At 32.0% G+C, this 25309-nt stretch overlaps 1 protein-coding gene across 1 annotated transcript; it reads right to left on the bottom strand.

Moving 5' to 3' along the window:
• Nucleotides 1-5319: 5319 nt before the first annotated feature.
• LOC115968956 (endochitinase EP3-like) lies at nucleotides 5320-6950 on the bottom strand. The gene is made up of 2 exons (XM_031088500.1): nucleotides 6554-6950; nucleotides 5320-5733 (listed from the first exon to the last, which is right to left on the bottom strand). The coding sequence occupies exons 1-2, from the start codon at nucleotides 6948-6950 to the stop codon at nucleotides 5324-5326; spliced, it is 807 nt and encodes a 268-aa protein (XP_030944360.1). The 3' UTR covers nucleotides 5320-5323.
• Nucleotides 6951-25309: the final 18359 nt, after the last annotated feature.

Below are 25309 nucleotides of genomic sequence, written 5' to 3'. Positions count from 1 at the left end.
AGACCTAAAACCCCACCTGATTTCCCCTCTCTCGTGGGGCAGGGGAGGCCATCGTGATACTTTCCTGAAACGATCAGGAAATCCTTGTTTATGCCTTTGCTAGACTCAGGGAGACATGATATGAGTCTAACCTCGGGGTACCTAGTTTTTAGGTAATATCCATGCCCCTTTAAATGGTGAAAGTTATAGACCCAGTTGATATCGTGATGGGTAAGACCTAAGCCCATTTTCTCGTTAAGGGCATCGATACTACCAAAAATTCTAAACATGTTTGGGGCACATTGGGTGGGAGCTAATCTGTGAGCCCTAAGATAATCCCCAGTGACGGCGCCCATGGGAATTCTCATCCCTCCCTCTATAAAGGCAATCATTAGGATTACCACTTCTCCCTCTTGCCTTTTCTGATGCCATTCCCCTTCCTTACAATACCTAATGGAAACTCCTAGCAGAATTCTATATTGAGCTTTAAAGCTCTCAATATTCTCTGCCGAGTCTACCAGGTAAGCAAATCTACCCATATTTGAAGAAGAGTTGAGGAAACTAAGATGGTAAAAGGAAGATTAGGAGAGCCGAGGAGAAGAGGGCTTTGTGCAAAGAAAAGTAGAAGGAAAAGTAAACAAAAAAGGTTAAAAGAATTAAGCAAAATAGAAAACTCTCCTCAGACTAGCTCTTGATATTTATGAATGCAAAGGTTCAGTGTATGAGTGCTAAAGTGAGGTAAGTGAAGTGGTTAGGCGGTATTTGTATCAAAGAGAGAGTGACAAGCGGGAAAATTCCCGCCCGAGTTCCAATAAAATCCCCAGCCGTTGGATCTGCATCGCACCATAGAATGTGGGAGACATGGAGGCGCAAGAATTTAATAGAGGCAAGTATCGGATGCTGAAGCATAAAGTGCGCGTGTTGGGCAGTTAAAAAGGTACTTGCTTGGATAGAAATGATGTATAATAAGAACAGATTAATTCTAGTGATATTGAAATCCTCATTTCTTCCCGAGGAGCCAGAGAGGAGATTTTCGAGGGGCTATTTGTAGGGGTGATAGGCCCAATAGTATATGTCTGTGAAAATATTGGGCTGGGAGCCCAATCTGAGGACATTAAGTAGTCTGAGAACGGGTAAACACCGTTATGGGAGTCCGTATTAGGGAGTGAAGAGGTGAGGTTCGGTCATAAGAGTCCAAGGTGGTGATCCGAGGAGGAATGTCTCCTTGGCTGGTCAAAGCCAAAGTCCAAACATGTGGTTTGCCTTCCAAAGCAACATTCTACTGGTAAGGATACACATCCTGAAGGTACAGGACAAAGGGAGACTATGAAATATCTAAGAGAAAGCTACTACCACCACATTAAATGCTCTGCAGCTAACTCTCTAGCTGCATTAATGTGGAAGTGATACCTGAACAGTAAATTTCAGCCTTACAGTTACTCCCAAAGACTTCAGGAAGGTGCTGATGGGACAAAGGTCAACACTAGTAACCTAATCTACACGTGGAAGGTGGAGATGAAGGAAAGAAGGTAGTATAAAATAGAAAGGAGACCCTGAGAGAAAAGACCGAAGATTTGAGAGAGAAACACTGTAGCAATAAGAACTATACTTGTAATCAAACTTAAGAGAAATATATATAAAAACTGATCTCCTCGGATTGTACCAAGGACAATTTTCTTTAGATTAAACTAGTCTATCTTTACTTTTTGGCCATCTGGATCCATTATACTTGTTAGCTAACTCGTTAGAGCCTAGTTTTCTCACCCACTTTCTACAAAATCATTGTATTGGACTTTTTGGGCCTAAACCCATCCATCCCTTGGGCTAGGGATTGAAATCGTGTCCTAGGGTCTTTTAAAAAAATAATTCAAATTTTAAAATTGAAATATCTATAACATAATTTTCTAAAAACTATAGTTCCATAATTAAAGCTTTAGATTCTATATATTATGGTTTCGCACACTCCAGTTCCAAGTAACAAAAGAATTCCAAAAGAGTTAGTGTGGTTATGGGAAAAATGGTTAGCAACTTACTTAATTTGATGATGATAGTGTTAATCATTGTTCAAGTTGTGGTGCTAGCCAACAATCCTTCCTTTTCTAGTCTTTGTCCTTATCAGCCCCCATTGACATGAAATATAGCAAGTTCCAAGTTCGTAAGATCCAACCTCGTAATATAAATGACAACCCTTTATTAAAGCTGGCACGTCAAATAAAAAAAAGATGTAGGAACAAGTGCAATAAGGAACTTAAAAGAAATAATCCTACCTTCACAACCCATAATTTAAAAGTTTGCTATGATTTATGCATTGCGGAAGAATTGTTGAAAATACCTGTAGATATTCTACTAAAAAATATGCTCAGACCGTAATACAAAAGCAGAAAAGCTATTTAATTTGTAAGGAAAGGTTTTCCTTTTACTATTGTTATCCTTTACAATGTTAACATATCTTTTGATGCATGCTATTTTGGGTTAATTACCATTAGTTGTTTTGGGCATGATTTGGGTAGGGGTTACATATTGTTGATTTCTTTCTATGTAATATTAGTTGTTTTGGCATTATTTGGTAGGGTTTAAATATAATTAATTTCTTTCCTAGGTATGACTTATGAACACTTCTGAGGCTGGTCTTTAAACATGGACATATACTTAATAACATTCCATTTTTGTAACCTAGCTTTAACCTAGTCTAATACGGATGAGTTAGCCTTGGTTCTTCGAAGTTCAAGATCCAACTCCACTATGATCTTAATTTTTGCTTCAAACCTCACATGCATTCACAAGTCATCTTATTTAACTTATGTATTGATTTGGTCAAATACTGCTAATTTTAGTTCATCCAAATAGGTTACATTATTTTAGTTCATCCAAAAAAAAAATCAGTTTATGTTGCATTTTGCAATATATATATATTATAAATAAATAACTTGAGATATATATAAATACCACCACACATCTTGGGATTGGATTTTGTTTATATGTCTTTTTCTTTCCGTTAGAAATTTATAAGATGAAAATGAAACACAAAATTATATTAATTTCTTCATGTATATGATCTATGTAGGTGTTCTACACTCTCTCTCACACAAATGAACCTGACCCACCATTGACATACGCTTTCTTTTGGGTTTGGTTTTAACCCAATAATACATGTTTCAGTTTTAGGAGTCATCATTGACCATTGGAATTTTAAAGTGTGATTGGTTTCCTAAATATAATTGATTTTATTTCCTAATTTAACTAAGAAACTCCTAAGGGCTTATAAGCTAAATTAGAAATGTTTTTTTTTAAAAAAAATGTCTAGAATCCAAAGGCATGAATCTGGAAGGTTGATTACGTGTTGAGAAGATGTTAGACACCCCACAACGCCTATCTAGGAGGATAGTACCTCATTTCGAATTTAATCTTAAACATCACCATTTAAAGAACAACTTAAACTATTTGGCATTTGATTTTAAAAAAGAATGATATGTTTGCTCATGTGAAATGAAATAATGATCAAGCTAATCCTAGGATGACGTTTAAGCTATGATAAAATGACATGTATTTATCTTAAAATGATATGTAATGTATTCTAGGATAATATGTTAGTGCATGACATGTATAATCCATCCTAAGATGACATGTGGATGCATGACATGTATAATCTATATATCCTAGGATGGCATGTATCTATCCTAAGATAAAATGTAAACAATTTATTTTAAAAAGTAAGATAAAATAAACATAAACATGTGATTGTATGACATTTTCTAAGAGAGATATTAATGAGTTAAGTAAAGCTAACCTTACTCGAAAGTATAGTTTAACAAATGCAATTTTACAATTCTCTCTCTCCCAAACTATTTTATCTCATACAAAAGACACAAAGAAATAACAAGAAAATGGTAAATTCCTAGGAAGTTTGAAAATAATGACATGTGACAATTTTATTAATTTTTAAGGAAAAACATTTTATTTTGGCACAAAATGAGATTGAAAATGCATTTTTGTGGCCCAATTGGCATTGTATAATTTTTGGAAACTTTGGATCAAGAAGTAATTTTGAAAAAACGTTGGTTGGTCCACAGATTGGCCTTGAATGGTTTGAGGTTGAGTGGGTTTTTATTTGAATGTGAGTGGGCTGGCGTGGAGGTGGTTACTGGGCCAAAGAAATTCAGATTGGGCTGTTATTGGGTTCAAATTCAGTGGGCTAACTCTAATTTTCACACACACACACACACACACCACGGGATGGTCTTTGGGATTACGTGTGCTGATGGGCATGAGTGAACTAAAAGGGATCTTGAGTTGGAGCAGGGTTTAAAGGTTAAGCTGGTTGCATAAAAAATTGATTGGTATCTTGGTCTGATGATAAAGAACTATTATCAGGAACGAATGCCATAGGTTGAAACTCTCTCTTAGAAAAAAAAAAAAAAAAAAAAAAAAAAAAAAAAAAAAAAAAAAAAAAAAAAAAGAAGAAGCATTTTTAGTGGAGTGGGCTTATGTGATTTTTAATTTTAAATGGTAACTGACCCAAATGGGCCCAATCCGGCCTAAACACAAACCGACTCAACCCATCTTATCTTATCTTTATTTCTTTTTTCCACTAGCGGGATTTTGGGTATTTTGGTTGATTTGTGAGGGTAGTGTTGTGGACCTTGTGGTTGTTGGTTCTCCCTGGGATTAATTTTGATTTTGGGAGTGATAGTCTCTCATGGGTGATTGCTAAGATTAGATTTTTGTGTTAGTGGGTTGTATTTGATTGCCAAGAAAGTGTAAGAAAGCGAGAAATTTTTTTTTTAATTATTATTTTTTTTTCTGATGTGGACTTTTTTTATTTTTAAATTTGTCGATTAGAATTTTTTTTTTTTATCATTTTCCCGCATAGACATTTTTTTTAGTTTGTTAATATGAAGGACTAAACTGTTAACAAAATGTAGAAATCAAATTAACTATGATCTCAAAATATAAGAACTATCAAAATATATTTTCGACAATTTATTTTCTTGGTTTAGCCTTAGAAATGGAAATAGTTTCACTTTGTAAGTAGGTACATACATATCAAAATATGTACCCACATAAATTGAGATACCCTTTTATGTAAGAATTCCATTGAAGGGTCCAACAACTACATAATGGAAAAAATAAATTTCTTTCATTCCTTACACTTCTTCTCTTGGACTAGGCAAGATTGATTCAAAGTTCTCATGTGAGAACAAAAAAATTTATTATCTAAGAGAGTTGGCACCCAACTAACTCTTTAATATTTTCATTTATTTCATACATAAGATCTAATATTCAGTTACAATTAAAGAAAAGAATTGTAACATGGTGAAAAATAAAAACTGTTAGTAAAAATATCCTAGCAAGAAAGATTATCACCAGGTGCAACACCAAATTGAGTACAGTACTGTTGGTAATACTGGATTCGAGACTGAACTTTACTATGATCTTTACCATCACATTCTTTAGGACCATTAATAGCTCGAATTGTTGCTCCAAAACCTTGGCTTACAGATTGGTGAACATTGGTCATCCAATACCATAAGGCAGTCTTAAACGAGATATTCGCATCATTGGCAACAGTTTCAGGAGAGCCTAGCCCGTCAAACTGAATTGCTTTTCCAGCTGCTCCATAATTGTAATTCCAGGTTAGTTGAAGTGGTCCACGGCCATAGTAACGTTTACTAGGATTGCATGGATAATCAGGGTAGTCTGCGTTACAATTGTTTTCCGTGGTTGGAACATCTCTTTCTTCTATATAGCATAAACCTGTCCAAACAACAACATTTTGCTTCAACTCTTAGGGATAAGTCCTTGCAAATAATATGTTTGCCTTTGGAAAGTCAAAAAAAGTAAAAAACTTGGGTTTTCCTTTTTGGATTTGGCTTACCTTCAGTACTTTTTTAACTGAATATATCATTTTATTTTAAATACACAATAGCAAGTGGTAGTGGGTTTTAATTTTCATATTTTATTTAGTTAGTAGGTAATGTAGCAATTTCTCATTAAAATAAAATGAGATCCTAATCTAAAAAGTACTGAGGTAAGTCAAATCTTTTTTTTTAGCTATATTTTAGGTCAAACTTATAAATTTCCTCATTTTTATTTACTGTAATTTCTTTTTGATGAAATTATTTATATTACCTTCAGAAAATAAAAAATCAATAAAAGCCATCTAATCGCACTATTATTATATTATTGTAAGTTAAATACATGACTATTACGCACAAATGTGCATGTCTATGAAGACTATATAAATATCTGTTATAAATGTTGCCTTATTTTCATCTTATTTTCATTTTCAAACTTCGGAAAACCAATGTTGTCTTTTTATTCTCTGTTGAGGCTTATTAAACTAAATTGTAATTTGATAAATCGCATTAATTAAACAACACATATATATATATATATATATTATTTATAGTCTTATTTTTCTGATAGAAATATATCATTTATAGTCTGTAACAAAATAATAACATGAGGAAATATTATCTATAGAATAGGCGACAACCATAATTGCTTATTAGTATTATATATGTTTCTAAATAATTGTATAATAACAAAGTTAGAGAGGGGATCAAGAACTTACTTCCAGTCTCATGTGTGACATGGGCAAAGAAAGCTGCAATCTCACTTTTACCGTCATCACTAGAACCAGACTTGGCAAACTGATTATAAGAATTAAGAGCATCAAGAAATGCCGCTCTTGTGTAGAAGCTCTTTCCAGGACAATCTCCTTGGGCCTGGTTAAGTATACCATTGAAAAAGTCTTCTGTCACAATATCAGGGACTGAAACATCATTAGTAGTTGTGGTACAAGGTCCTGATTTGCACCCCTCGCCACAGTATTCAGCAGTAGTACCACAAAAGTCATATTTGCTGCAACATTCGTTTGCAGCACAACTACAATCACCCTTCACATTTGCTGCTAGGATCCCAACTATAATGAGAGTTAGCAGACCATTTTGTAAACTAAGAGTACCCATTTTATTAATGATGTTTGAGGAATATATAAAATGTGTGACATCAAGAATTAGGTTGTGATATGTATTTATAATGCAACAGAAGGTGAGAAATATCTATTTCTTTAATGAAGAAGAAATTTGTACGATCATGATGAAGTATAACGTAGAAAAGTAAACGGCGCGAGTTAAGGGTCAAGGTCTTTGTCGACTTTGACTTGCCCAAAGCATAGCTAATTTTTCTTCTTATATACCGCCAATAAGATAATGCATTTAAACAAAGCAACCAGGCACAAAAAAAATAAAGAAAAATAAAAATAATAAAAATAAAAAATAAAATTCACGGACGAATCAATCCATGTGCAAGTGCACATGGTCATTTTCGTCCATGTGCACTTGCACATTTTCTCCCCTCATTTTTCTCCGTATTTTGGGGAGAAAAATTTTTGGTGACTCTAAGAGAAAATATCTAAACTCCACCATCTATTCTCACCATCTCTTCTCCCTCTCAACCAAACACCTTTCAAAAAGTTTTTTTTTTTTTTTTGTTTTTTTGTTTTTTTTCATCCTTCCTAAAATTCACTCTACTAAACATGCTGTCAGGGGCGTAGCTAGGAATAAATACTTGGGGGGGCTGGGTTATAACAAAGATATACTAAATATAATTCTTAAGTCTATTGGATTGTGGGTGATGTATATTTGGAATTTCCTTGAGCATTTTCCAAGACAACACTAGCTACTTTGTCATTGAAAGTTGATGTGAATTTTATCAATTCAATAAAATTACCTCTATTTTTTGAATCAAGGCTTTCATCATGACCTCTAAAAGCACGAGCTTGGAATGCTAGCCATCGAGCACACTCTATTGAGGTTTTCAGCTGCAACCGATTATTCTCTAATTCTTTTGACGTTTGTTTCTCAATTAGCTTGTCAATATGTCGTGAATAATTCTTTAAATCCTCGCAATATTTCACAGCAATTTTATGTGGGGAGTTTGGTTCTTTTCCTACATCATGAATTAAAGGATAATTCATTCCATCTTTCACCTTTTTTCAATTATTAAAACCTGTTGAAATGAATGCATCTGATCCGGGACGACCTATTGATTTCTTACTAAAAAGGTAGCAAGGTAGACAATATATCACATCCATTGAAAGTGAGTATTCCAACCAATCCTTATGTGAATCAAACCATGAAAGTTGAAATCGACGACGATGAGAATAATCATTGTATGGATAGTCTATATTTTTAGGTTGATATGGACCTTCTATGAGATAAGCTCATCGGATTTCATCTTGTTTGTTGATAGGAAATTCACATATTTGTTTACGTGATCTTGGATCACGATCTATCTCTTCAAATTGAAGTTTTGGACATTTGGAGGGGTGTTCATCAAGCATTGAAGTATTAACATTTGTTTCTATAGCCACAGGTGTCCTAATTTCTGAATTGCTAATATCTTTTTCTTAAAGAATGCATCAATTGTTTTTCGTTTGCTCATAATTCTTTTAGTTTTAAGAATATGACTCAAAAATTAACCTGAAAAGAATTTTAAAAAATAAAATTTTAATTAGAAATTTTTACTTAGTTATATGAATGTTATTCATACTCAAGAAAAAAAAAATTCCACTATAATTTAAACAGTCAACCCATTTTTAATACAACTTTAATTAACAATAACCCCTCAAACAAAAACAAAAATAATTTAATTAATTTGTCTTTTATAATGTATTGGTTAATTTAATTATATAGCTTTAATTATTGTTGTCTAGCGTAACAATAAACTATATTGCTTTAATTTATTTGTCATTAATTATACTGATTTAATTTGTTATATTGTTTAGCCCCTTGTACATATTACATTAAAAGAGCCGAACATTATACATTCCATGTGCAGCACAATAATTAAAGCAGTGTAATGTGCTGCACATTACATTGCTTTAATTATTGTTTACCCGGCCCCATGAGCCCATCTACCCCCTCCCCACCCCACTCAACAGACAACAGACAAGCATAACATGCACCCCAATCACAATAGCCAACTGCAATCAGAAAATTTCGCAATACCAATCACAAATCACAACATACGTTACACTAAATGACAATCAATATTTCACCAACACCAACACACTGACCAACAAAAAGGGATAAGATAAAGCCAAATTTAAAAAGACAAAAACAGGAAAAAAGCAAAAGCCAGCCAATAAGAGACTCATAGTTCAAAAGAGAGAGAGAGACTTACTGAGATCAGATAGGCTATTAAAGAATAAAGAGAGAGACTCGTTCATAAATTTCATTTCATTTTTTCATTCAGTGAGATAAAGAGAGAGAGACTGAGAAAGAGTCAGAGAGAAAAACCTTGAGGGAGGGCCGGATTGCCGGAGTGAGCAACGAGCACCGTTGCACCGGAGCAGAGGTAGAGCGATCTGCAATCTCCGATGATTGATCTACGATTTGCGAAAATTTCATTTCATTTTTTCATTTTAGTGAGATAAAGAGAGAGAGACTGAGAGAGAGTCAGAGAGAAAAAGAGAGAAATACCTTGAGGGAGGGCTGGAGGGAGCACCGAGCACCGAGCACCGGAGCAAAGGCAAAGCGATTTGTGATCTCCGATCTACGATCTGCGATCTCTGATCTAAGATCTGCGATCTGCGATGAGGGGCGAGTGACGACGACGACAACGAGCGAGCTACGGCGACGTGACCGTGGGTTACTGGGTTTGGTTTTGGTTTGTGTATTGGGGATTTTTTTTTTTTTTTTTTAGATAAACACCTCTGTGTTTGGTTTGCTAGAGTTTGTTTTGCTTTTGCTCTGTATAGATAGTATTGGGGTTTGATTTCTCTGCTAGCGACGTGATGAGTTTCATTTCTAATTCTCTGTATTGATTTTTTTTTTTTGGTTGAGAATCCATGGGATTGCCGTGAGCGAGTTACCTCTGTAATCTATTGGGCTCGCCGTGGGCTTGGCTCTGTTATAATTTATTTTTTTTTTTTAATTTGAGGGTGTTCTTAATTTTTGATTGAGGGCTGGGAGAATGGGTGAGAAATGGGTAGGGGGGGCCGGCTGTCTAATGTTGGGGGGACCCATTTATTTTTTCTTCATAGTCTAATGGGAATTTTTTTTTTCTTTTTTGCAAGGGCCACGGCCCCCCCAAGCCACTATGTGGCTCCGCCCCTGCATGCTGTTAATTGCTATAATTGATTCGTAAAAAAATAATTTTCAGTGGTAAATTCATATTAAATCTAATAACAATTTATCACTCAAAATTTGTTGTAAAAATATTGTGAAAATATTGTGGACATTACACTTTTTTTACTAAAATGATTCTCTCTCAAACTAATGAAACAAAGAATTTGTAAACCGTCTCAATTTATGATTTCACTATCTGAATGTTTCATATTTTTTTTTAATATAAAATATTTGTACTCAAATCATAAGCATCTTTGAAATAGTCACATACGTACTTTGAGATTCTTCCTGAGCTTCGGGAAGTGGCCATGTCACCATTTTTTTTTTTTTTTCCTATTCTAAGCTCATCCTCTTCCAAGTTTCAATCAAAGACCTAATATGTTTGACAACTGCTTCTTCTTTTTCTTTTCTTTTTTCAAAAAACTTGTTTTTAAGAATGGAAAAAAAAAAAAAAAAAAAAAAAATCATGTGTTGGCATGCAGGAAAAAGTAATAATAAAACAAATTTCTAAAATAAAAAACAGAAAATTTTTTCTTTTGGTTGTGGGTTGCATTCCCAATCATGATCAGATCCCACCCCATTTCCTTTCTCTTTTATGAATTATGATCATTCTGCACATTTTAAGTTTTAACTGGTCTCTTTTCTTTTATATTATTTAAATTTTAGTTTAGCATTTTCATATTCAAGTTGTTGGGCCAAAAGAAAATAAATGGGTAACAAGGAAGGTCTCAAATCCAGGTGAGGCCCAAAAGCACCGTATCATAAGGGAAAAGCCCAAATTATGGGCACACATAATTAGTGTGTGTTTGGCATTAGTTTAAAAAGATAATTTTTTTTTTTTTTATACTATTATTCAACTTATTTTTGTTATTATTTATGAGTCTTATTGTACTTTTTGGTAGTATTCATTAGTCTTACTGTACTATTTCAGTCACCTTTAGTTTTATCTATTGTACTTTCAGCAGAAAGTTGTTAGTTTCAATTAAATAAGCTGTTCCCAAACATGGGAATTAGAATGTGGAGAACTCAGTCAGTCATAAGAGGTTATTTGATCCTTGCAAACGTGGGACACATAGCCTAAAAAACTCACATCAAGTATAAATAGAAGACCTGCTACAAAAAGGGACCTACAAACAAAGCAAAATTAGAGTTGATTAGTTATAATATGGCGCATACATAGAGGCTCTTTTATTTTTTATTTTTGGTAAAATTTAATAATTTGCATCCATTATAATTAGGAATTATTACATTTTCCAATCATAAAAATATCTAAGGTGTAATGAGTGTTATGCATTTGTAGGTGAAATATTTTTTTCATCACACCACTAGGTTTTTTTGTGATTGAAAAATGTAATAATCCCTAATTATAATGAATGCATATTAGTAACTTTTACAAAATAAATAAATAAATAAATCGAAGAGCCTTTGAGCACGTGTGCTCAGAGGCTAGTACCAAATTATAGTGGATCCAAATTATTATTTTTTACAAATAAAAAATAAAAAATAGAAGATCTCTCTCTCTCTCTCTCTCTCCTTCCTAAAGGCTAATGATTCACGTTCATCATAATGGGTTTTAATATGATAATCAATGTTTAAGTGATTGGATGTAATTGCATGTTCAGAGACTAGTATTTCCAAATTAATTTGCTATTAATCTTTAGGGGAAAAAATTGAAGAAACTATGAACAAAGCCTAAAAATTTACACAATCGCTAAGTTGAGGTCCACGACATTTGATAATGCATCACTATATTTTAATAGATAATTGACTCAAAAAGAGATTTTTTTTTTTCTTCGTGTAATTCATAATTCTAGAATAAGTCCATACCTCATATTACCCAGGCTTTAATTGGAAGTAGGCAATTTGATGAAGAAAGGTAAATTGACCGAAATTGAAAAGGGTTGAAGCAATGTTAAGAAATCTTTATATGTATTCTTTGAAACTCTCCAAACAAAAAACCTCCGACATAATTTTGAACGATCTACATAAAGAGATAGTAATCAAAATATTGTGTTCACAACGAAAACACCAAAAGAATGAACAAATAAACCCAAATTTATATTCATTAACCCAAATTTTAGACGTACGTTGACACGTAAAATATATAGGATATATCAAATCAAAATTTAAATGGAAATCTCAATGGCTTTTAAGTCGGGCTTCTTCACCTCCACCTTAGGGACAAGGATGGAACCACTGTTGGACTGGGGGGGGGGGGGGGGGGGGCGCGGGAATGGCCCCCTACTTAAAAAAATATATATTATAAATGTGTACTAATTTTAGTAACTTTGTTTTATAAAGTTACATTTCGCTCCCCTTAGACAATGTCGTTGATTTTTTTTTTTTTTTTTTTTTTTATGAATAATGTTATACTTACAAACTTTTTTATAACATTTTTATAAACTGTTTTAGTAGACAATTCTTATTGGTTCACATGTGGGCCCACCACTTAAATCATTTTTTTTACTCACTAATTACCACTTATTCCATCAACAAATTATAAAAAAAATTGTAACTCTAGCATTTTTCTCATTTTAGTGACTATAAAAAAATTTATAGATTTAAAACCTAAAACAAAATATACAAGTCCAACAAATATTAGCTCAATAACAAAAATTACCAATAGTAAAAAAAAAAAAATATATATATATATATATATATATATATTAAGCTCAATCAACCAATATTATCCAAAATAAACAACCCTATCCTTCAAAAAGTTCTAAACAAAAATAATTTTGTTCTTAAAAAAAAAAAAAAAACTTAGCGGTTAAATAGTAGCGGAGTCAAAAGTTAAAACCGCCACACAGCCAACATAAAACCGCCCCCTAGCTCAAAGTTCTGACTCCATCCTTGCTTAGGGACCATCATAGTGAAAATGCAATTCTCCACTGCATCCAGCATCCACTGCAATGCTCCACTCTATGCCGCTTGTCATTCTTTTCTTCCTTCTCCACTTATTTGTAGTACTCCAATCTATCATATTGAACTTCATTCTTCACTTCCTCTTTCTTAAGACCAGGAAGATCAGCCTTGAACACATGCTTCTGGAGTCTCCTTTCGATCCACGTGAGTGCTAAACAAAGCATAAGTTTCTGTTGCAAACTGAGGCTCAAAAAGCTATTGTAAAGTCAGATTGGAAGCTTGTAAAACAAAATCATACAATAAGCAAAATATATAACCAAAAAAACCATTAAAAGTAGGGACAACAACAATTCAAAATAGGTTGAATGCTAATTATTAAAAAATTTTGTGCAACCAAATTCAGCAAATTAAAACCATAGACATAGAAAGGTTCAACCAAACCGTAACATGTCTTTAATTTGTGGTAGCAAAAAGCTATAAATTGTCCTGCAACATTAAATTCTAAATTGATTGGTAAACCACATATTATTAAAAAAAAAAAAAAAAAAATACCAATCATCCCTAGGGACATTTTATCAAACGCACTAGATAGTACTAGTAGTTCAAAGAGTAATAATTACATGAAAGTGAAAAGAAATTATAGCAATTCACAAATTTATTCACAGAATGTACATTTAAGAACCCATCCCTCTGACAAAACGAAACAAATGCTTAGAGATTAATCAAAGAGATTAAAGAGCTCCTTTTTTTCCCCAAAAAATATAAGTACTGTAATATATATATAAAAATAAAAAAAAATAAAAAATAAAAACAAAAAGAAAAATAATTACATTCTCCGTTCAGACCAAAAGTGAAAAACCACAGAACTCTTTTGACCCCAAAAACACTATTCCCTGGGGGGCGGGGGGAGAAACATACTCACAGAGAGAGATTTCTTTATGAAGAATTCCTCAATCTCTGACTTCTGTGGAATCTTCAGATCCTACTTCCAAGAGTATCCTCTAGCAACTCACTATTGAGGGCTTATCCATTTCGACTGAGTAGTCCCAGAGATATGAATAGTATCCCAAAACACCTATGTGTACTCTTCTGTTGCTATGGTTTGCGAGAAATATGTTTTTTTTTCTTGGATTTTCATTTGAGAGAAGATGACAACAACGAAAGTAATGAAAAAAACTTAATTTGAAAAAACTGACGAAACGTTTAAACTTCAATTTGTATGAGTGTTACTGTGTTACGGCTTTATTGGACAGTTTTTTGGGTGGGACTTATCCTATTCACTTGATTTTTCTTTTTTAATAAATATTAATTTCTTATAGGTAAATGTAACTAATATTATTATTTTTTTGGTAGATTAAATTTCAGGTGAGAAGAAAAATTAAAATTTTGGATTTTAAAACTTAATAATTTTACTTAGATTAGTGAGAAAGAGTGGTAGATAACTGGATAATCTTTTAATTATATGGGATAATCTTATTAAAAAAATAAAAATTACGTACTTGGGATGATGAGATAAGGATAAAGGTTTGTTTTTTTATACAATAAGTGAGCGTTAAAAACCAACTTAACGTGAATGAGAGGGGGAAAAAAGAAGAGATTTTGGTGGGGTTTGGATTCGGATTATTGCGTCCACGTTTTGCTTTCAACGCATTTCAGTCCCCCTTTTTTTTTTTTTTTTTTGTGTGTTGTGGTAGCCGCACTTGTTGACTTTTTGTCTGTAAACAATGTATCCATGTAGTGTTTATGGACCCACAAATTCCACTTTTCAGTAACTTTTTCATTAAAAATGGGTCCCACGATATTATTCACATATTTAAAAATTATTTTACTACAGTATTTTCAGTTTTCAGTTTCAGCAAAATAAGTTCAATCCAAACAAACCCATGCGAAAGAGATTTTTTTTTTTTCTAAGAAAGAAAAGAAAAAGAAAAAGGAGAGTTGGTTACCGTATTTTGATAGGAGTGATTGTAGCAATTATTTTTTTTTTGGATAACCGTAGCAAATTTGAATTTTAGTAGTGGTTTAGTAGATTGGAAGTTATTCTATAGTGGGGTTATTTGGGAGTTTAAAATATGATTTTACTGTGTTGTTCTTTAATTTTGTGCAAGGTGTAGGGGTATTTTTGAACTGTGTAAAAGAGGATCCTAAACAAGAAAAACTCCTTAAATAGTAGTGAACCATGCTCAGAAGCTATTCTATTTTTTGGGTAAAATTTAATAATTTGCATTCATTATAATTTGAGATTATTATATTTTCCAATCACAAAAAGATCTAGAGAAAAAATTATTCACCAATAAATGCATAATACTCATCACATCCCTAGATTTTTATTTTTATTTTTATTTTTTGTGATTAGAAAATATAATAATCTCAAATTATAATGAATGCAAATTATTAAATTTTACCCAAAAAATAGAAAAGCCCCTGAGCACGAGCGTGAGACTAGTATATTTTTAACAAAATATCACAAATAACTTAACATGAATTTATGAAATTAGTCAAAATTAATGCTACTAAAACTATCTAATAGGCAACCACTTTTTTTGAAAACTCCTATGCGTGACCATAATGAAAGGAAAATACAAATTCAATGGAAAAATATTGTGTGATTCAAAAAGAGCCTATTCTTACGTGTTTACAATGAAGTTTTTTTTTTTTTTTTTGGGTTTAATGTCATAATTTTTCATTCATCCCAATTTTAGGTTTACGCATTTGTCGAATAATATTATGCATTGCAAATTACTGATACAACCATAAGTGTCATGAACCAAGCTCCAAAAGACAAACACAAAATTTGTTAATTGATTAATTTTTGAAACATTAATATGATTAGAGTTAGAATTAAAATTTGTAGGGCATAAGTCAAATTGAATGGTTCTACATTATGGGTGTGGTCAATCTTCTATTTTTATTGGTTAAATTTCTAGTTACTTTTTTTTAGTCACATTTGAAACTTATATTTTTTTTCAATGTCATGACCACAATATATAAGGATCTCATAAAGTAAACAATGTCTGAATAATAAAAGTGTTTTCTAAAAATTTCATCCATAAACCATATATATATATATATGATAGCGTATGACAAAGAAGATTATGATTCAACATCTTTTATTAAGCTTTCCAAATGTTTTACAACAACATTTGTAGATATCCTATTATGTTTAAAGACTTTTTTTTTTTAATTATTTATTTATTTTTTGCTAATAAATTTTGTAAGGTTATATGTAATGAATAAATAAGAAAAGAGAAAAATTATCTTATGAGAGATTCTCATGAAACCTCTCTCCTACAATATGTGTGGGTTTCCTATACTGTCATTACAAATCTCCCACAAACCCACCTAAAATATTTTTCCATTTGATATGTTTGTAGTCATTTTGTCTGGAATTTAAAAAAAAAAAAAAAAAAAGCTTCATAAAATTTATTTGTTACTAAAATTTTGATCCGCCTTATATTTTTCTTTTTCACGATCTCCCTACCAAAATGTTTGGATAATCAAATTTAATGGTTACTAAAATATACTCAGAATTATCTATATCACTCCTAGCTAACTTGCACTATCAAATGAAAAAAATAAAAATAAAAAATCAAGAATATAATGCAACATAAAAAATGAAAAGAATTCTAAAATGAAAGAAAGAAAATAATCAAACAAAACGGTATATGCCATTCAGTTAGTAAAATGTAAACAAAATGATTTCGAAATTTTTTTTGTGCCCACTACTAAGTCCACAATCGAAAGGTAGTTTCTCAATAAGACGAATAATTGGTAAAAAAAGTCAGCTACTTACAATACAAAATATTTACTTGAAAAAAAGTACATCTCTCTTAGATCCAAAGCTAGGGCAGTCAATTGTTCTCCCATCTTGCTAATATCCTCATGTTCTTTGCACATGTACATAACATCTGTAAGAAAAAAAAATGGTAAGACCAATGGGCTCCACACAAAGCACAAAATTGTGTTGTAGAGTAGAGGCCGAAGATGCAAATGTTCAATCCGAAATAAACCCAAATAAATTGTGCAAGCAAAGGAATGATCGAGTGGCACAACCATCCATTGAGTTCCATTGATTTTCTTACGAAATCAAAGAATTAATGGGATTTTGAGGAATGCTCTGCATATTGGGTTCCATGGTTTGCTAACAGCACCACATGTGGTCTTGACTGGCTTGCAATTGAGATTAAATCCATTTAAATTTTGTTCAAAAAAATTCTAAAATAAATTTATTACAGCATAAATAAAAAGGCAACCCTACTCACCTTAGATTCTATATGACAATAGTTGCAACCCGGGGCATTAAAAATTGGATAACAATGAATGGAACTCAAAAGAAGACACGTTGAGAGCAAAAACAAATACAATATTTTAAAGCAACAATTGAATGTAAGAAATAGGAAACTAAAAAACAGGATAAGTAAAAGAAGAATATTTGCTTATATACTTTTCCGGATAATCTTGGAAGTCAAGTAATAAAGTCTTTTGTTATTCCAGTGCAGTAATATTCTATTCGGGTTTTTTTTTTTTTTTTTTTTTTTGATATTTCTGAAAAGTTTTTTTGATATTTCCAAAAGAAGAAGAGGATGAAAAGGAAGGAGGATATAACATGAAACTTAAATAAAATAAAATAAAAACTTGATAAGCAAAAGAAATTAAAGAGAAGTTAAAATTTTTAAATTTGATAGTAAAGCAGTTTCTTAGGAGTAAAACATGGGAGAGTGGAATTCAAGCAATTTGTTAGGAGTAAAATGTGGGAGTGGAATTCAAACCTGTTAAGGGGCGGCCCGGGTAGTTTTTTTTTTTTCACAAAATGTAGGATTTAAAAAAAAAAATAGAAATGTATTAGATAATTTTTTTTGATACAACATGGCTTTTTTCATTAGGTTTTTTGTTTTCAATTTTTATCAATTTAAGATTTTAAACTATTTCTTATGATTTAGAGATAAAGATAAGTTTATTAAATTAAGGGTTTTTATTTATTTATTTACTGAATGTGAGGTTTTTTCTAAGAATAAAATATTAGAAATTTTACTATTTAGTTGTGTTTTTTTGTTTTACTTAACGTGAGGTTTTTTTCAGAATATAATATTAGAAACATGTGTTAGAATAAGTGGATTAGTAGGAGTGTTTCTATTTTGTAGATAATGTTTTTTCAAATTTATCTAAAATTTAGGACTTTTTAAATTGATAATTTTACATGTCTAATCCTACTATTTAAGATTTACAAACGGGTAAATTTGAGAATATTTTGGGCATCAAAATTGAGGAATCTAAACAAAGAAAGCCCTTTAAATAATAGTATAGATAAATACGTACTTAGGAAGTGGTTTGTAATCTGCAAGCAATTAGTTCTTTAGGCCTAAAAAGATTGTCATTGTCTTAAGTTTGTAAGTTTCTGTCTCCTTGTATACATGTACTTGTGATTTCAATCATATATTTAACTTTGATGCAATCTGTTATTGTTAATCTTAGTTTGATCTTATTTATTGTTCCGTTTGAAGTAATTTGGTGTTAGGGAAACCCAGTAGACTTGAATTACTTAATTTTTTGTAACTTTGCCTTTAATTGAGATACACTGTACAAATATGCTTTATATAGAGATTGCTTATATTGTTTTGTAATGCTTTTTATTAAAGTAGCCTATGTCAATTTACTAGCTAGGAACTGCAGCTTAGTCAAGTAGGCCAACTTAGTCATTTTTAGGAATATAGTCACTTGGGATTTCTCATTCTCTCAATTGTTATGAACATTTCAAAAAGTTCGATTCAGACCCCATACCAATTAGATAACACTTCAAGCTAACACTAGTTGCCGTAAGGTTTATCTCAAATAACTTGCAAGCATCAATAAAAGACTAAAATGAATTTTTAGTTCAAACACAAGTATATGTTTTTTGGCATTTAGAGTTAAGGAACCAGCAGATGAACACCAAAACTCACAGCATAGAATATGCTCTCAAAAATGTAATAAAGAAAGGAAGGGAAAGCATGAAGCTTATGAGCCATTTAAATATGGTGATGATAGCCACCAATCTCTACATTTTCTAACCATTTAGTTAGGTTCCAACATAATCCCATCACCTACTTCCTCATTTCCTAGCCGCAGCCACTATAGGCAACCTCTTATCTTGATATTCACCACTATGGCCCAATAAGCTAAGCTTCACTACCATGTAACTGCCCCAATAAATTTCCAAAAAAAGAGAAAAATATCATTTTGATACTTACATTTTGGAATCACTTTTAATTTATTCCTCACTTTTTCGCAACAGTCAATTGAACTCCTGTTATTTTTAACTTGCTGTCAAGTTTGTCTCTAAGACTCTATGTCATCACCTTAGGATATTTTTGTCAAACCAATATTGATATCGGTACTCGCATAAAAAAAAAAATATATATATATATATATATATATTTTGATATCGGTACAAAATTCAGATATTTATACCTTGGGTTTGTAAGTACATGGAGGCAAGTGGCTAAATGATGAATGTCAACTAAATCTATTCAATCACACAAAAATTAGTTAAATTTGGAAAGGAGAGAGAGCCATGGGTTCTGAAATGTTAAGAAGAAGCCCCTCTTGGTGTGAGAAAAAAAGAGAAAAAAAAATCAGAGACCTATGTTAATTATGTTGTCAGTGTGGTTCAAATTAGAGCACGACCACTACAAAAAAAAGGTTCTATGGCCGCGTTTTTAAAACGTGGCTATATGTCAAAAAAACGTGACTATAGCCTATAGATGCGTTTTTTTAGGCCATGCTTTCTAGTGTGGCCTAAAACCTGTGACTATAGGACTCACGGTCCTATGGCCACACTTTTTAACCGTGGCCCAAGACCAGGTCCTATAGCCGCGTTTAAAACGCGGCCTAAGGTTGTGGTCTTGGGCCGCATTTTAAACGCGGCCTAAGGTTGTGGTCTTGGGCTGCGTTTTAAACGCGGCCCAAGGTTTAACCTTAGGCCACGTTTAAAACGCGGCTATATACCCTTAAATTAAAAAAAAAAAAAAAACTTTGATTACCAAAAATTAATTTTCGGTAATCAAAAGTTTTTTTTTTAAAAATTAAAATTAAAATTTTTAAAATTAATACTTTCAAACTTTAAAATTTCAATTTTAAATAAATAAAGAAATTCAAAACAAAAATACAAACCCAGCAAATTCAAATTCAAACAAAAACCCAGAAAATTTCAAAATTAATCAACCACAACAATGTTCTAAAATACAAGAAAACAGTACAAGAACACAAACAAAACATCTCCTTCAACGAAATCAACCCAAACTGAACACAAACTATTCAAGGAAAACAAAAGCACAAGCTCAAAAATACAAAAATCCCCATAACAAAAACACAACCAAAAAGAGTCCATATGCTCAAACAAAAAATTAATCAAAACACAATCAAACAAAAGAAAATAATTTCGGCCATGGGTCAAAGAAAAATAAAGCAAAGAGAGATAATTTTTTGAGGCACTTTAGCTTCATTGATTCAAAATCTTCAAATCTAAAGCAAAGAGAGACTCAATCTTCAGATCTACTGCAAAGAGAGACAAAAAGTTAAAGGAAAAAACAATGAACAAAACTCAAACAACAATGAACAAAACTCCATATTTTCACAAACCCATTCATACAGCATCAGCAAGAAAGAGAGAGATTGAGAGAGTTTTGAGAGAGACTGTGAGGGAGCTTCTTTTTTCCTTTTGCTAGGATCATACGAGTGGTTAAGTATGAGGTTTCAAATTTTGAAATCTCAGATTTTTTTTTTATTTTTTTATTTTTTTTATATGTAATATTTTGGAATATGCCATAGAATATTCTATGGCATATTCCATATTCTCCTTTACGTTGAAGTGCTGAACCCGTGGCATATTCCATATTCTCCATATTCTTCTTTTTATGGAATATTTTTTATTTTTTTTATTTTTTTTACGTAAGTCTATAGCCACATTTAAAACGCAGCTATAGACTTAACCTATAGCCGCGTTTAAAACGTGGCTATAGGTCCTCCTTTAAAAATAAATAAATAAAAACACCCACCGAATGGGTTCAGCCCTTGAAAACAAATTTTTTTTTAAGGAGGACCTATAGCCACGTTTTAAACGCGGCTATAGGTTAAGCCAATAGCCGCGTTTAAAACGTGGCTATAGACTTACGTAAAAAAAAAAAAAAAAAAAAAAAAAAAAAAAAAAAAAAAAAAAAAACCCACCGAATGGGTTCAGCACTTGTAAACACAATATTTTTTTTTTTTTTTTTTGTTTTCTAAAGGAGGACCTATAGCCACGTCTAAAACGCGGCCATAGATTTAACCTATAGCCACGTGGCTATAGGTCCTCTTTTAATAAAAATTTTTAAAAAAAATTGTGGCCCTTAGGCTGCGTTTTTAGCTCAAAAAAACGCGGCCTAAGAACCCGTCTATGGCCTCGTTTTTAAAATGCGGTCACAGTTAAGGAAAAGGAAAAAAAAAAAAAAGTTTGCCAAAAAATAAAATATGGAGGTCCTTAGGCCGCGTTTTTAGCTCAAAAAAACGCGGCCTAAGAACCCGTCTATGGCCCCGTTTTTATGAAACGCGGCTTCAGTCTATCTTGGGCCGCGTTTTTTATAGCCACAACTTAAAAAATGCGGCCCAAGGCCCCCGCGTTTTGTAGTGCGAGTTCATTTCAGTTCTACTTTTCAAACAGTTTTGTTCATGTTTTCATTGGGTCTTAAAAATTAGAAACTACACGCGCCAGTATCTATTTTCAATTTCCTTTGCATTTTGAGATTTGGAAACAATTTTTGTTTTATGCTTTTTTGGTCAATTTCCTTTCACCGAGTCATTTTCAGAAACAAACTATCTAATTCTATCCACTTTTTTTTTTGGGGGGGTGATTTTGGAACTTTTGTGTGCTTATCTTAGTGCCGTTGAATATTATTGCTATTTTGTTTTTCGGTTTCTTGTATTTTTTGCATGACCTTTCAAAGGGTTGTGAATATTAAACCAATGGAGGAAATAAATTATTTTATTAATTTCACCAATCCATTACTTTTTCCAAAAGACACTATAGGAGGCAAAATTTTAAGCCAATTATAAAATGCCACATCAAAATTTAATGGCAAATTTTGAATTAATGTCATTAAATTAATTAAATCAAATGATGACATGTGTCATCCAAATTGACATCGCATTGGCATATTAAAATTTGCCAAGTGTCATTTGGCCAACAAGATATTAAATATAAATTTTCTATTCAAAATTTATGAATAATTATCTTTATAAATAAATAAAATAAAGATAAATTTTCTATTCAAAATTGATAGATAATTATTTTTATTAAAATAAATTAAATAGAAATAATTATTTATCTTTATCAAAATAGATAAATAGAGATAATTATCTCTAAGAAGAATTTAGGCCAATCAAAAGTCTACTACATACTTTCAAGTATATCAATTCGAAGTGGAGTTTATCCTCTAAAATCACTATAAATAGAGGACATCCCCTCTCATTTTGAACGCCAAGTTTTCAAGAGGTCTAAGCTCTGGAGAAATTCCGTCTCAAGAAACTTTGAAGAACTTAAAGAATCTTTGAAGAACCTGAAGAACATTCGAAGAGCTTGAAGAACATTCGAAGGGCTTGAAGAACTTGAAGGACAATAAATCTCTAATAAGGTCAAAGCTAGAGATTTATTGTGAAGACCGATCAATCCATCTTCCAATTAAAGTCAAGAAGATTCTTGCTCGAGTCAAATTCAATGAAGATAGAATCAAAAGGTATTATTTTGTAAAAGAATCAAAATAGAGATTGTTCTCATTATACATCAATACAAATTTATATTTGCAAACATATTTCTTTTCAATTGTTTGATTTTCTGCAATTGGAAAAAATTTGTGTTTACAGGCACACTTATAGTTAAACAAGTAATTTTCAAATCCTAATCAATCAATTTAATTACATATGAGTAACACACTTATAATTATGCATGACCTTTTCCTAAACCAAAAGACATTAAAATATACTAAAAATCTCACTTATCTCCCAACCTAATAATCTCTTAGATGTTTGGCCATAGGGTCTTTTTAAATCGAATTTAAAATTTTATGATGTATAACTTGGAATTTTCTTACAACTCTTGCATAATTGATTAAAATTTCTAAGGCTATATATTATGGCTTCATACAAATTATTAGGGTCATATTTTCTATGTATTGGCTTATCCTTTGACAAAACGCACTTAACTTGTAATTGAGTAGATTTAAGTTAGATTTGATGTATCAAGGAGTATGTAAAGTTTACGTCCTAAGTAGCATCATTAAAGACATAAAGATTGATCCAAGAAACAAATGAAGAAAAGTAGTTTCAGTATTTCTCGACACTAGCATTTATCAAGATTAAATGAAGAAGCTTGACAAAAATTCAACACAAGCTCGATCTATCGAGACCTATGATTTTAGAATTCTCAGATCTGAATTTTGGCCCATGATGACTTGGATTGCTAGGGTTTTGTCCTTTACAACCCTACACTGTATAAAAGGCTTATTTTAAAGTCATCAATGTTAGGTTCTAAGTACTTAGGAACTAATGTATTAGAACTCTAATTTATATCATTGACAAACCATGATCAAAAAAAGTTTTTAGTCTTGTTCAGACTTGCTCAAAGTATAAGTTTTTTATGTAAAGTTGGAATCGAGTTAAATGCAGAATTGAGTGTTCAATTCTGACTGGCTCGATCGATCAACAATTAGACTTAATCAATCGAAAGTCGGGTAGAATGTTTTTTTTTTTTTTTTTTTTTTTTTTTTTTGCAAAATTTCCAACTCAGCCCTAAGCCTATATGACGTGTAGGGTTTTATGTTTTGCCCTAGGTATAGAAGGAAAACCCTAGCCACATTTTTGAGGTTACTCTATTTGTTGTGTGTGTGAATCTCTTATGAGATCTGAGAGGTGGTTGCCTTCACACAAGCTTAGGATTATCAAGAGGGAGATTTCATTAAGAGCTTAATGATCATTCAATTGCTGCACTAAAGAGTTTAAAGATACACAAGCGGGAGTGCTTGTACTTGCTGGAGAATCCAAGAAAGAAGGAGTCTGTGGTCTCGGAGCTTGCATATGGTCGTGTCAGTAAGTTTTCTACCGGTGGGTAGCAATAGGATGTTTGTGGTCTAAATCGCTATTGTAAAACTTCGATTCTTTCATAGTGGATTTAGTTTTACCTTGAGAATAGTTAGGTTAAATCCTTCCCAGTTTTTTACCGGCTTGGTTTTCCTGGGTCATCATATCTTTGTATTCTTTATATTCCGCACTTTACATTGGTATGATTATATGATTGTGTTAACCTATATCTGGAATTTAGACTAAGTAATAACTTGGCTTGTTAACTAGGTTAATCCAATTGTGTTTCAAGGGGTCTAAAAACAAACAATAAAAAATATAGACTCTCAATTAGAGAACTTATACACTCTATGAGAAGGTCCTGCATTTTTTCCTTAGGGTTTTGTAACCAATTCCGAATCTTCAACGTGCTTTGAAGTAAATAACTTTGCAGCAAAAACTAATCATTTAGTTGCTTGAAATTAGTCACTTACTGGGATCCGTGCAAGTGAAAAAGTCTTCTACAAGATCAAGTTTAATTAGGGATTGGTGTAAAGGTTCAACTATAGGTTGATATTGTTAGTTTTTAGACCCCTTAACACAATGTGTTTAACCTAATATTAAGCCAAGTTGATTAACAATATTGTTAATTAGATCTAGGTTAAACCAATATGTATAAAACAGATATAATGCAGAAAATAAAGAACACACAAATCTAATGACCTAGGAAAACCTAATCGGTAAAAAACTTGGGGAGGATTTAATCTAGTTATCCTCAAGGTAAAAAATAGATCCACTATGAAAAAATTGAAGTTTGTACAATAAGACTTAGACCACTAACATCCTATTGCTACCTCGTGTAGAAAACTTACTTCCACAACCACGTGACAACTTTGAATCCACGGATTACTTCTTTCCTTGATCTACAACAACCACAAGTTCTCCTACTTGTGACTTTGAGACACCTCTCAAAGGTTTCAAATCTTCTTGAAAGTTCTTTATGCAGCAACTGAAATAATCATCAAGTTCTTGACATGAATCTTGATCTTGATAACTTTATGTGTATGTATGAAGGTAAACACCCCTCAGATCTCACAAAAGATTCAACACATAACTTAACAAAGACCTTTAAAACGTAGCTAGGATTTGAGAATTTTGCAAAAAATTACTGATGCATGAGTTTTGATCGATCGAGTCTAACTTTAGATCGATCAAGCCTTGCAGATTCTGAATAGTAATTTCCTGTAATTACTCGATTCCAACTT

Source organism: Quercus lobata, chromosome 11, assembly GCF_001633185.2.
Source record: "Quercus lobata isolate SW786 chromosome 11, ValleyOak3.0 Primary Assembly, whole genome shotgun sequence".
In the NCBI taxonomy this organism is placed as follows: Eukaryota; Viridiplantae; Streptophyta; class Magnoliopsida; order Fagales; family Fagaceae; genus Quercus; species Quercus lobata.
This window is presented reverse-complemented; position numbering and strand designations above follow the sequence as displayed.

Bases quoted from the DNA above. Each gene is read 5' to 3' on its own strand.
- LOC115968956 (XM_031088500.1), bottom strand. From the start codon at position 6,950: ATGGGTACTCTTAGTTTACAAAATGGTCTGCTAACTCTCATTATAGTT. The intron at 5,734-6,553 runs GTAAGTTCTTGA...TTGTTTGGACAG, and splicing joins TGTCACACATGAGACTGGAA to GTTTATGCTATATAGAAGAA.